The 12,465-nt window shown below is 41.3% G+C and overlaps 1 protein-coding gene across 12 annotated transcripts in view; it reads left to right on the forward strand.

The window, feature by feature from the left end:
• Nucleotides 1–12,465, forward strand: part of FOXP1 (forkhead box P1) — a 601,823-nt gene that overhangs the window by 509,739 nt on the left and 79,619 nt on the right. For all 12 annotated transcript variants that reach the window (XM_019651316.1, XM_019651317.1, XM_019651323.1 and 9 more), the window contains 2 exons: nucleotides 3,821–3,974; nucleotides 9,384–9,588. In XM_019651316.1, coding sequence (XP_019506861.1) covers nucleotides 3,821–3,974; nucleotides 9,384–9,588 — 359 coding nt within the window. The remainder of the gene's footprint in view (nucleotides 1–3,820; nucleotides 3,975–9,383; nucleotides 9,589–12,465) is intronic.

Below are 12,465 nucleotides of genomic sequence, written 5' to 3' on the forward strand. Positions count from 1 at the left end.
ATCCACATTCAAGAGCATATAAATTAAGCCAAATGTTAAAAACCACAGTCTGAAAGCTGACTTCAAAGTCACAACTCTCTAATTAATGAACTGCGAGCTTCAGTTTGGACAAGTTGTGGTTTGATGCGCCCATAAATCAACATGACAGGCCTGTTTCACAGTCTCAGACAGTGCTTGTCATTGAGTCACATCAGATGTAAACACAGCAGAAAAAAGAAGGGATATGAAGGAGGTGCAATTGATCAACAGAATTGGTAAAAACCCACTTTTGAAGCACATTATGCATGATCACAGGAAATGGTTACAGCCTCAAGAGGTTTCCCCTTCTGCTGTTGCTTTTTTGAATCAGATTTCTAACAGCCTTCAAAAGGGAGAATAAGAATTATGGAGTTTCTCCCCTGTGGCTCGCAGGCAATAACCCCCTGTTGTTATTTTGTGCTTCTTTCTTTTCAAAGGCATCAAAATTTAGTTTTTTAAAGATCTTTAACTCTATATTTGAAGACAAACAAAAAAGGGCTGCCACTGTCATTCTTATCAGTTAGCAGGGATGGTGTTTTTCCTTTCTGTTGCCTCTTCTTATTAACCTCTTACTTGGTCTGTTCCACATAGTTTGGAATGCTCGTCTGCATGCTGGGAGAACATGAAAGTTCAGATGTGCTCAGAGGGCAGATAAAGAAACGTGAAGGGGACAGTTACGCAGCAGAAGGAAGGATAAAAGTTAACGTGCCCAAATTGCTGCTGTCAGAAAGGGGGCATCTCGGCATGCAAAGACACTGGTGGGGTCTGAGTTTGGGGAGGGAGGTAAGGGAGAGAAGGGAATACTCGGTGTGTGAACGAGGAGAAAGGGGGCATCGCAGCAGCGCTCTAGCACCTCAGGGGCCCCCAGGTTTGCTGTGGGCACACTTTGCCATCCGTCTCCAAGGCAGAGGTGATCCAGGAGACACGTTTCCATAACTTCCTGAGGGGAGCAGACCCATGGGCAGGTCTCCTTGGATTCCAAGATATATTCATGGTGCCAGTGGATTTGGCTGAGACCTGTTGGAACAGTGATTGAGAGATCCTTGTTTTCCTGAGGTAGGGCGTAGTCTCCTGAAATTATCATGCAGGTGGTGGTCCTTTTGTGCCACAATGAAAGAGAGTCACATGGTAGCAATTTCATGATGTGGACTGGTGGTTATGACTTTAACAAGGTTTGAACTTGGATGTTGACAGATGGAACAAGTATATTAATTTACTGAATCCCCAGTCATTAGTGGCTCATAATTTTGAATTGTCAGGTCCCCCTACCCCCCCCCCTTTTCCTTTTTTTGATTACCACTGCAGTAAGACTCTTGATCCTTGGCCAGAATCATGAACTTTTACTCGCTTTTTTCCTAAAGTTGCCTCAAGGGTGTTTTTTTCTTAAGTTTTTTTCTTTGAGTTAGACCTACGACCTTCCATAGGAGATAGATACCCTATCGCCCCATACAGCTAGCTATTTAAGGGACTGCCCCTTAATATATGACAGCACGGGTGTGGAAAATTAGAAGGCAGAATTAATAGTAAGTCAAGCCACAGAAAAAGATCTCATCCTGTGCCGGTGAGGTAGGCTGAATCGATTGTTTGAAAAGGGCTGTTTGTTCCGTCTCTCCCCCCACCCCTCCGGCAGCTCTGACAGTTTATGTTAGGCAGTAGGGAGGAGCCAGAGAAAGGAAAACAGACCTTTGACTGCAGCACCAGGGAGGGGACCCGAAATGCAAGGTTTATCAGGGCATTTGAGCATTCTAACACTGACTACTGACCTGTTGAGGGGACTGCATGGAGACCTTTTTTGTGTGCATTCAATTGTGAGAAGTAAACAAATGGGCTCGTATCCTGTGTTTGGTAACTGGGTGGGGAGCAGTTTGGCAACCAGTGTTGCTTTTAAATTCTCTCTTTGGACAATGGGCCTTGTATACTTTTATATCCTGGCTTTTCAAACATGGACAGCTTTCATGAGCTTTTCCTAGGGATGGCCACAGAGACAACAGAAAAACCATCAGTCATTTTATATAAATACACAATTTTTAAACATTTCATTTACAGTAAGACAGGAAACACCCTCCCTAAACTCCAGCACCCCCCTCTCCCATTATTTTCTTCTTCAAGAATTGCTAATTCCCTGATTTTTTTTTTTTTGTACCCGGGTTCTTTTTTTCTCTTCCCCTTTTTTAAAATGTTGTGAATTAATATCTGTTGAAGAAATGAAAAATCATTTTGACATGAATATAACTATCATTGGGTTTTACATTAATGTGATAACTTGGGAAGGGGTGAAAACAATTGGATCATTTTATGCATGCTGTTCTTAAAATGAAAACACTGGCTTTTCATTTAAATTTATTTAAATTTTTGTTGTTAGTGGTATAGAATTTGTTTTTTGGAGTGAAACTCAATTAACTTTCTCAGTGGCATGGTAGTAAGTCTGAAATTGGTTGCTAATATGAGAATGATGGTTTTTACTGTAAAATAAACTACACAAAGACCAAAAGGAAACCACTATTTTTCTCTTCCTTTGAACTTTGCCATCGGAAGGTCCTGATCCACATACCATTTTATGGATGTAGCAGATCAAGGTCATGCATTGGGTTAAGTGAATGCAGTTGTTTGTAAAGTACAGTTATTAGAAGCTCTGAAAGTGTTGTATGGAGTCCTTTTAGTTGCGAAAGTCTATCTGATGTTTTGTTTGAATAATGCTCAGAATTAGGCAAAGAGGTCTTGTTCTTTTCTAAAAAGAACCTTTTTGGGGGCTACAGTTTGGGAAGAGTTAATTTTCCTTTCATAATTGTTAGCCATGATGTGGCTAAGACCTCCACCTCGATTTGATTCCTAGCAGATTAAGGATATTAGATAATTTCCTTCTATTTATTGTACTACTGCACTGTATTATCTTTCTATCACTCAGATAATTACTGAGGAAATCTACATTAATTTTTTTGGCTGGAGCAAGGTCTGCTAAACACTAGAGTGATGTATTAATGTTTTACACAACAGAAGTTTTCCTCCTGTCATTGTCCAATCAACAAAAAGATATTTATCAAATTGTAAAGCCCCTTCTTTTCAAGAACAAAGCCTGTGGGGGAGCAGGACTGACAGGCAGACCTAGGGGTTTCTGAAACTCCAGCCAAGTGAAGGCCTCTGCAGCTTAGTGTCCTCTTATTAAACACTCACAGTTGAGTATAATGTTGTTTGCTAAATTATGAATGTATGTAATTAAAACCTAGTAGCTGTTTCTATGAAAGATTTACAGTGTTATTTCATCGTTTGTCATGGCTAATTAACAATATTAGATGAAGTTTTTCTTCTTCAAAGGTCTGATTTTTTCTCATTTATTTATGTCAGAAGTGATAAACAGAGTAGTTAAAAGCTTCTCCCGGTGCAGGCGGGCGGATAGGCGGAAGACAGCTTGTTCTCTCACACCTCAGAGGTTCAGAGTTCAAATCCCTTCCCACTAGAGTGCTGCAGTCTTCTTTCTAGTGTTATAATTAAAAATTTCAAAGTCTACAAGTTCACCTCTTGACTACAAACACTCAGGCCTTTCAGACTGTGGGGAAAGCTGACTTGATTGACGAGTTATTTTTCTGTGAGAGCAGACAGCAGAAGGGTACTGCTCCCACCCCCTCACCTCTGTTCAGAGGTGATGCGTTCTGTCCCCGTTACACCAGGCTTGACACTGAGCTTGACACAACGCCAGTGACCATTCTCAGTCTTGGGTGATGACACGTACGCGCGCGCGTGTGTGTTGTAACCTTCCATGGGACGTGGCCATCTCCTTTTTTTTTTCCTTCCTGATTTCTTACAGCAGCAGCAGGTGGCCACCCAGCAGTTGGCTTTTCAGCAGCAGCTTCTACAGATGCAGCAGTTACAGCAGCAGCACGTCCTGTCTTTGCAGCGCCAAGGCCTCCTAACGATTCAGCCCGGGCAGCCTGCCCTTCCCCTCCAGCCCCTCGCCCAAGGTAGGTGTTGATGATACAGAAGGCACTGCTCTGGAATACTGTGGGCAGAGGTGGGAGGTGTCTCATGGTTTATGCCAGCTCAGCATTAAGGAAACTGCCCCTCTAAAACACGTACATACAAACTCAGAAGAGCAGCTGGATGAGGTGACAATGATGGACTTTTGTCGAAGCTGAAGTGCTTGTTGATGCCGAAATGACGACATCGGTGATGGAAGGCTTAGCAGTAGCGGCGTGGTCCCACTGCTGCACACTCCTAGAATAAGAGACAGCAGTGCTGCTTTGATTTACTGGGCGTTTTAATCGGACCTCCTAGTGTTTTCAGTCTGGAATCAACAAATGAATTTCCTTGAAGGTTTTCGTAAAATACAGTTATTTTAAGCTGTATTTTATATCATGTAACTTGTTCTGTTTTAAATCTTAGTGGTGCTTTATAAATGCCCCTTTTTAATATCTAGAGATAGAGTCAGGTTTATTTTTCTGTAAACGATTAAGATTAAACTCTTTCTGCTACAAAAAACAAAGTTGTTTTCTGTGGGGCTTGCTTTCTCTTTTTCTTTGTTTTTTACCTTCATCGGACCATTGATTTTGGAGCATGTTAGTTCTACACTCATCAGAACAGGTAGTGTTTTCATCTCTAGCTCTTCAAAAACTGGGGTTCTTTGAAAAATACCAAGAGTTCGTGGATTTAAAAATTTCTTTTGAAAAGCCACTGACATGTTATTCCAGTGGGTGTTGCACACGAGAAACAAGTGAGTATTCCAGCTGTCCTTAGTCCTCTTGGTTTAAGAACCTGGCCTTTCCCGTGTGTAATGTGAATGCAGGTTCAGAACCAGAGGGGAGGAAAGGAAGGAAAGGAAATTGCCCTGCTGGGTTGAAATAGTTTCCCTGTCCCATGTGCTACAGCAGGTTTCATTGTCTCCTTAGGCTCCATTCCTTTCAGTGCTCACACACTTGGATGGATGTGTAAATGTGCTGTGAAGGCTGGTAGCTGGAGCCTTTGGGGCCTGGAGTAGCTGCCCCCCAGAAGAGGGCTGAAAATGTGAGCCCTCTTTCCCCCACGTGTGCGTGAGGCATGGCCACGCGCTCAGTGACGCTTGGTGTCAGGTGGAGCCAGTGAGGCATGCCCACATCTGAATCTTCTCTTGAGTCAACCACACCCAGTTCCTGTCCCTTTTGGGGGTTCTTTGTGGTTTTGTTTATGTTTTTCATGTTGAGACCAGGGCTTTTTCCTCTAACTCCTCTCCCCCCTCTGCTCTTTCTGCCATTACTGCTCAACTGCTTGATGTATAATCAGCATTTCTGTTGCCATCAAAATAGGAGATGTGATAACTGAGCAGCCCTGGGGAGAGCAACACACCAGCTCGTGTGTTCTTGTGCTGCAGAACGTCACAACACGCATTAATTACTCCGTGGGCTTGTCGTTGGAAGCACTGCGGGCTGCTCACGCACCCCCCAGACTCAGGCTTGGGCCTCTCTCCTCTTCCCACCACTGTGGCCTCTACTGGTAGCTGGCTCACTAAGGTTCATTGTTATAGTACATCCGTTAAGCTGTCCAAAAGGGGGCAATTGGGCAGTGACAAGACAAGCTCATGTGTAATGTGAAAGAAATGAATGTGGTGATGCATGAAGTGTAATCTCTGCAGTAACATATCAGAGACACCGGTAGGTAATTCACCAGCCGAGGCTGTGATTGATATGCTTAGCAGTGGACACTAACTATTAGCCCCTGCAACATTAGGAAGATGCATATTTAAAATTTGAAGGATACCTTTATATGTGCCTAAGATGCGTAAATGTAAATACTATGTGTGTGTCACGTCAGGTTCTTGCAGTGAGGCGAACGCCCAGTATCATTGCCATATTTGTGGAATTAGGAGTTTGGCTCTGTCTCCCCCACCCCCTCACCCAAAGTGGCTTGAGAATTCAGTCATGTTGGACTACAGCACAACCCTATATATATATATATATATATATATATATATATATATATACACACACACACATGAGAGAGAGAGAGAGATCTCAGAGAGATGATGGCTTAAAACTGATGTCATTATGAGGTTTAAATCAACTTTCTGCTTGCTTGAACATGGTCACCTGGGTATGGATGTACAAGGACAGAAAAAGGTTGATCAACTCTGTTTGTCTTTGAGCCAGTGATACCTGGGGCTGTAAATTGAGTTCCATGAACAGTAATCTGTCAACTGTCCCCACAACATACATTTTTAAACCTGTGTCTGCATTTTCTTTTATAATGAAGGGGCCGATTATCCTGGAAAAAAGAAAGGTAGCAAGGCACAGGGGTTGTGTGTTAAAAAGGCTGGTCGTACCCACTTCATGATATAATCATCAGGAATTCTTTTACATACCTGCTCATGGCCATGGCTAAGTTGCCTTAAACATGTAGGTACATATCAAAGTATAGGAATAGATGGAGAGTAATATTTTGAAGGCCTTTTCTTCCCTGAAGGTTATGAAATGGAGGCATATTTTTATTGTTTGTAAGGTTATTATAGGGCCTTCTCTCCGTTTTACATAATTAACATATCTGTTTTTCACCTTGGTCTCTTTAATCATCAGACCCTTCCCAGCACCAGTAATTCCATATTGAAATACACTTTCAGCATCATTCTGACCTTTTAATTTATAAGAGTAAACTATAGATAGGAGAAAATTCTATGCTTGGTCATGTACCTGTAAGTGAATTTATTTAACTCAATACGATTATCCCTACCCACCATTTAGGAAGAAACGCATGCTTTCTGGAAATTTGATCCCCGTTTAGTCTGATGAGTGGCTGGCTTACCTTTTATGTGCCTTAATTCTATCATGAAACCTTGGCTGTCACATAACAGCATCCTCTGGTGGGTAGTGTCCATGGAACTAGCAGTTTAACATCACTAACAAGGGGTAGCGCTGATGGAGGAGACCGATTTGACTGCTTCCTTCCAAATCTCATGAGAATATTCTTAAGTGTAATGATCGCATTGAAATTTGACCTGGAAGTCCACCTGTTTGTTGGTCAGTGACTCTTTTATTTACCATTTCTCCACTTGGATGACGAAGCGACTGGCCAGCCCGTTGGAATAAAAGGAGAGCAGAGTAATAGTAAACGTGTTCCGTAGGTGGAACAGGACAGCTGCCTCTGTCTTTATTTGCTGGATACACAGCTTACTTTTTAAATGGCTTCAAAGTTCTGCTTTCCTCGGAGGGAAAGTGTTAACACAACCGCATTCCTCCAGCCTTCCCACTTCCGATGCTGCTGACCCAGAAATCAGTTAGTGTGAGTTGAAAAATAGGCACCTTGTTCTTTTCAAGTGTATTTCCTCCCTAGAAAATAAAAATAGGTGTTGACTTCTGTGGCTTTATATCAATATGCTATCATCAGCAGACAAGCACATTCACTATTGTTTCAATTGAGTAAACAGTGGTCAGAGGATCAGCCATATTCACAGGTAATTGTCGGTGTGCAGACATCAGTGGCAGGCCCGTTAGCTTCAAACACACCCCACATGTCTCTTCACAAGGTGTTTGAAAATAATAGCCCAGATGCAGCAACTCCGGACACAGGATTCTGTAGTGACCTTTCCCTTTGTTTAATTTGCCTCCGAGGTTTAATTTCGAGGAACAAGTAATAATTGAATATGCCTAATAACTGAATGCTCATTTGAGACAAAATCCATCAAAATATAATTGGCATTTGATTTTTATGAAGGAAGAAGAAAACCGACTTGGCTGTGGAGGATGCGTTCTAAGAATATCTGACCACTTAATGTATCATTTGAAGCCTCCTTTATAATATATATTAATTGCAAACACTTGAGCATTTGAACATTTGCGTGGAGAACCGTTAGGAGAGACGAACTGTTTTTGTTAACACTCCTCTCAGAAAGGCGGAGAAGGTTATTGGTCTGCTGTGCAATAATTTACTCCTCTTTGATATGCAAACGATCCACGGTGAATATAAAAAATTCCTATCAGACTCATTTCACAGTTCTTAACCACTCAGATTCTCTGGAGTCCATCGCCTCATTAGACCAGTGCTCTCCAATGCTGGCGTAATTAAAATCTTTAACAGTTTAGCAAAGTAAAGATGTTTGGCTGATCACGTTGAGATGATTATCTATCCATTGTATTCTAAATGACAAAAATAAATTAAATTTAGACCTTGGCATTTTTTATTATGTGTTTCAAATGAATATAATGCACACAGCCTCCTTTTTTAATTCAATACCTTGGATTTGGTAAGAAACATTCCTGTTTCAGTTGGTGCTATATCGTCAGAAAATGACAGGCTTTCTAGGAGAGCTATGTTACAGTTGATTGAAACAATGAACTGTGATCCAGACGTCCAGGCCTAATGTGGAATTGCCTGATGATGTACGGGGTTCGGGATTTCCTTCAGGAGTCCTTTCAGGAAGCTGCAGTTGTTGTCAGTTGCCATTTAGAATAGTTTTCTTCTGTGCACATGTACGTTAGAATCTGCATTGAAGGAGAATTTGGAAATCCTGGGCTGTAGAGGCATGCCACCAGAAGAAAGGGTAGGAGGCTACAGCCGGGAGACTGACAGACTGAGTCTCTCTCTTTCGGGGAAAATACAAGGTGACACTGACTGCCTAAGACCCATGTCCATTTTGAGCCCCTTAAATAACAAGAGAACTTTATTAATCCAACTTTATTGTACGTCTTCATTTTATTCTGTAGTGGTTCATTAGCATTGATCTCAGAAATGACAGTAATAATAGTGTTACTTGTATAAAAAGTTATACAGTTTTTCAGTAGACACATCCATCAATTAAGCATGTGGTACTAGAAACCAAAATTAATGAGGAAGATAGGTGTGTTAATGAAATAATCATAGTATAATCAATTTGACTGCTAAAAGTTGAAAAGCATTTCAGGAAGACGATATGAATTCATAATTTATGTCTAAAAGTGATTAATAAAAACTATATTTAATAACAAAGCTATTTGTCATCATTTAAGACTTAAGCACAAAAATTATTCATTTTGTGGTTTGTGTTGTCATACTAGTATAGTTGAACAAATTTATTTTGAGCCCTTCTTTGTGTCTAAAAATATGATAACATCTATCTACTTCTTTTCACAAATCTAGAAACTACAGTTTGGATGGAGGCACGCTGTCTTTGCAAAGTGGCTGTGTTTCTATTCCTTTTCATGAGTGCCTTTTATGTGTGGTGAGGGCACTTCACCTCACTGGGGGAGTTCATGGTTGTTACCACCCTATTTGCTTGAGTTGAGAGGGGAAAGAAAACTGCACATACCAAAAAAAAAAAAAAAAAAAACCCTAACACTAGGCTTTGTTTACTGACTCTTTGATTTAATTACTGTTTGAAGAGGACGGAATTAGCTGTTAATTGATTTAATTATCCAATTTGTTTGTTTCAGGCATGATTCCAACAGAACTGCAGCAGCTCTGGAAAGAAGTGACAAGTGCTCATACTGCAGAAGAAACCACAGGCAACAATCACAGCAGCTTGGATCTGACCACGACATGTGTCTCTTCCTCGGCCCCTTCCAAGACCTCCTTAATAATGAACCCACATGCCTCTACCAATGGACAGCTCTCAGTCCACACCCCCAAAAGGGAAAGGTAGGAATGTGCCACTGAGATGTGTCCCAAACTGTCTTTAATATGGAGGGGTGGGTGGCCAGCTGAGCCCTGCCTTAGCTCTGTAATCCCTGATTGAATCCATGTGACTTGAATGTGCATATAATTAAGAATGGATTCAATATTGTTTGGGTGTGAAGCATCTAATTATTTTCACCTTTTCAACATGGAATTAGCACTTGTGTCGATCTAACCTAACTTAGGAACCCAGGCAGCCTTTGGTTTCTCTTTGGATGGGTTGGGTTTCAAGGCTTCCAGGCTTCTCTTTCTGCCAGGTTCTCACTCGATACAAGCTGGTCTCCTTGGCTCTGCACACCTGCTAAGGGAACAGCAGTGTCTCCGATGGGCAATTTCTAATCATGGTTTGCGAAAAAATAGAACTTAGCCTACTCTGCACTGCCCTCCATCTTGTCAACACTGTGTCCCCAAAGCACATGGCGTTTTTCATGGTAAACCCTTAGTAAAGTTTTGAAGAGTGGCGAGATGGAAGTGGCTTGTGTATGTACACACACAAACATACACAGCACAGTTTCTCTTGATCATGGAGTATATTGTAGCATTGTCTCAACTGTCGTATTCCTACTTGAAGTTAAGACTTTATATTTTTTAATTGCCCTGAGCTTTACTTGGATGTTAGTTAAAGCTAAGGTTGTTTTAGAGACCCAGAACGCATCCTGTGAGATACAGTTCTAAGAAAATGAAGCTGTTAATCCACACTCTTGTATCTCAGCACCCAGAAGCATTACTACTACTATTGATGCTTTTCAAAAGTAGAATATATATCTACAGAGGGTGCCAAAAAATGGATACACATTTTCAGAAAGGAAAAAACTGTATTAAAATTGTAACACTCAGTATATACTGATAACAGAACATGAATACAAGTCACGTTTGACTTCTGCAATTACAAGAGGAGCTCAAAGTGGTTACCATCAGCATCATTTTAATAGTTTTTTCCTTTCTTAAAATCTGTATATATATTTTTGGCACCCTCTGTATTATAATGCTCCTAAAATTAAAAACTTTTTTCAGTTTACTATTTTTAAACTGTTTCTTATATAATTCTTTTTTTTTTTTAAGATTTTTTTGGGGAATTGGGGGAGGGGAACAGTGTTGGGGAATCAGGGAAGGGGAACAGACAAATTGCTGTTCTTTTTGTTCTTCAGTCTAGTTGTGGAGGACATTGCTTCACTGGCCCGTGTTGGTATTATCATTGCGCTCTTCCCCGGGTGAGGCAGTCACTCGCCGGCCATTGGACGGCTGCTCACGGCGGCTCACCAAAGCTCACGCCAGCTGCCAGCCAGCCCCACTGCAGCCTATGCCATCACCGGCGACTCACGGCAGCCCAACTCCAGGTCGAGCTGTTGTTCACTATCTTAGCTGTAGAGGGCACAGCGTCACTGGCCCTCATATGTGGGATCCGAACCGGGGCCCTGCTGTTCAGAGGTGGCGTCCCAAGCCAACTCCTAACCAGCGCACCACTCGGCCGGCCCAGTTTCTTACATATTTAATGCAGAGCTTCCACAGAGAGAAGAAACCTTAAAAATCATATGTGATAGTGTCATTTCCATCAGGAAAAACAAATTTTACATTTTGTTTTTTAATAAAAGTGACTCAGTGAAATTTTCTTAATTATGTTTTACATTTAAGCAATTACAAATATAATTTCATATTTTTTTGAAATATCAAATATTAGGAAGCCCACTGGTTTAATTAGATGTGTATCTTTATGCCAGCAACATTTTATATATTTAGAGTTTAATAATCAGAAAACATCTGAGCGCGCACGCATGTGTGTGTGTGTGTCACATTCAAACCTAACACCCATGAGAAGTTCCCAGAATTGAGTTTTAGTATCTTTTAACCAAAACTTGCAACTACCCTTTTAAGGTCATTTTGGAGTTTCTGTGGAAGACAGAGACAAACTAAAAGATGCTTTAACCTTATTGGTTTAGAAGAGTTTGAAGAATAGAATGGTGGGCAGTGAGAAGCAGTTTGGAGCCATCAGGCCGAATGGGCCTGTTGTTTCCAGTTAGGCTAGAATGGTGTGTCTGGAAGTCAGTCTCAGCTCTCGCTCTGTAATCTCTTACAATGTCTTTGTAATTAAAAAATAAAATATGAAATCTTAGGTAGCTTTAAAGAAAAGGCCCTGGGCTGCTCTCCTTTGCTGTACTTGCCTTTGGTGTCCTCAGATGGATGCAGTCCATTTACTGCGAAGTGATTGGATTACATCTTTATGCTCAGGCAGAGCGGGCCCACGCCCCGAGAAATGCCGACCAATGCACTTAAGGTATTCGTTGCAGCCTTGTCGGCGGTGTGGAGCCTGCACAGATTCCCCGGAACACAAAAACTCGTCTTGTTTAGATGCACTGTGCTCAGTTTCATTCTAAAAGCTTACGTATCTGCAGTCAGGTGATAGATTAGCAGTGAGGCAAATGCGAGAAGAATAGCCCTTTTCATGGTTAAAGCACATTGGAAAGTAAGTGAATCTAAGAGACAGTCCAATTCCAGGAGAATAAGCTTGTGTGATTTTTTTTATGGTCCTTATTTATCTGCACAAAAGTTGAGCATTATCTTCATTATACTGCATTCCAGAATTAGAATATGGATCAGAAGAGAATCTGGGTTGTACTGAGCCTAATCTGGTTGTAAAAACAGGCACAATTTTCCCATTGTACATGCAGAGAAGAGACAACTACGAAACTCATCTCTTGGATCTCAGTTTCTATTATCTGGTAGGTTCCTAGATGTGGCTGGATTAAAAGAAAATGCTAGTTCGCACATTTAACTGAGTGTAGCGAATAATACAAATGAGCACCCGAGGTTGAAGATAATTCAGTAGTTACAAACTTAGAACAC

Source organism: Hipposideros armiger, unplaced genomic scaffold (assembly GCF_001890085.2).
Source record: "Hipposideros armiger isolate ML-2016 unplaced genomic scaffold, ASM189008v1 scaffold_158, whole genome shotgun sequence".
NCBI lineage: Eukaryota > Metazoa > Chordata > Mammalia > Chiroptera > Hipposideridae > Hipposideros > Hipposideros armiger.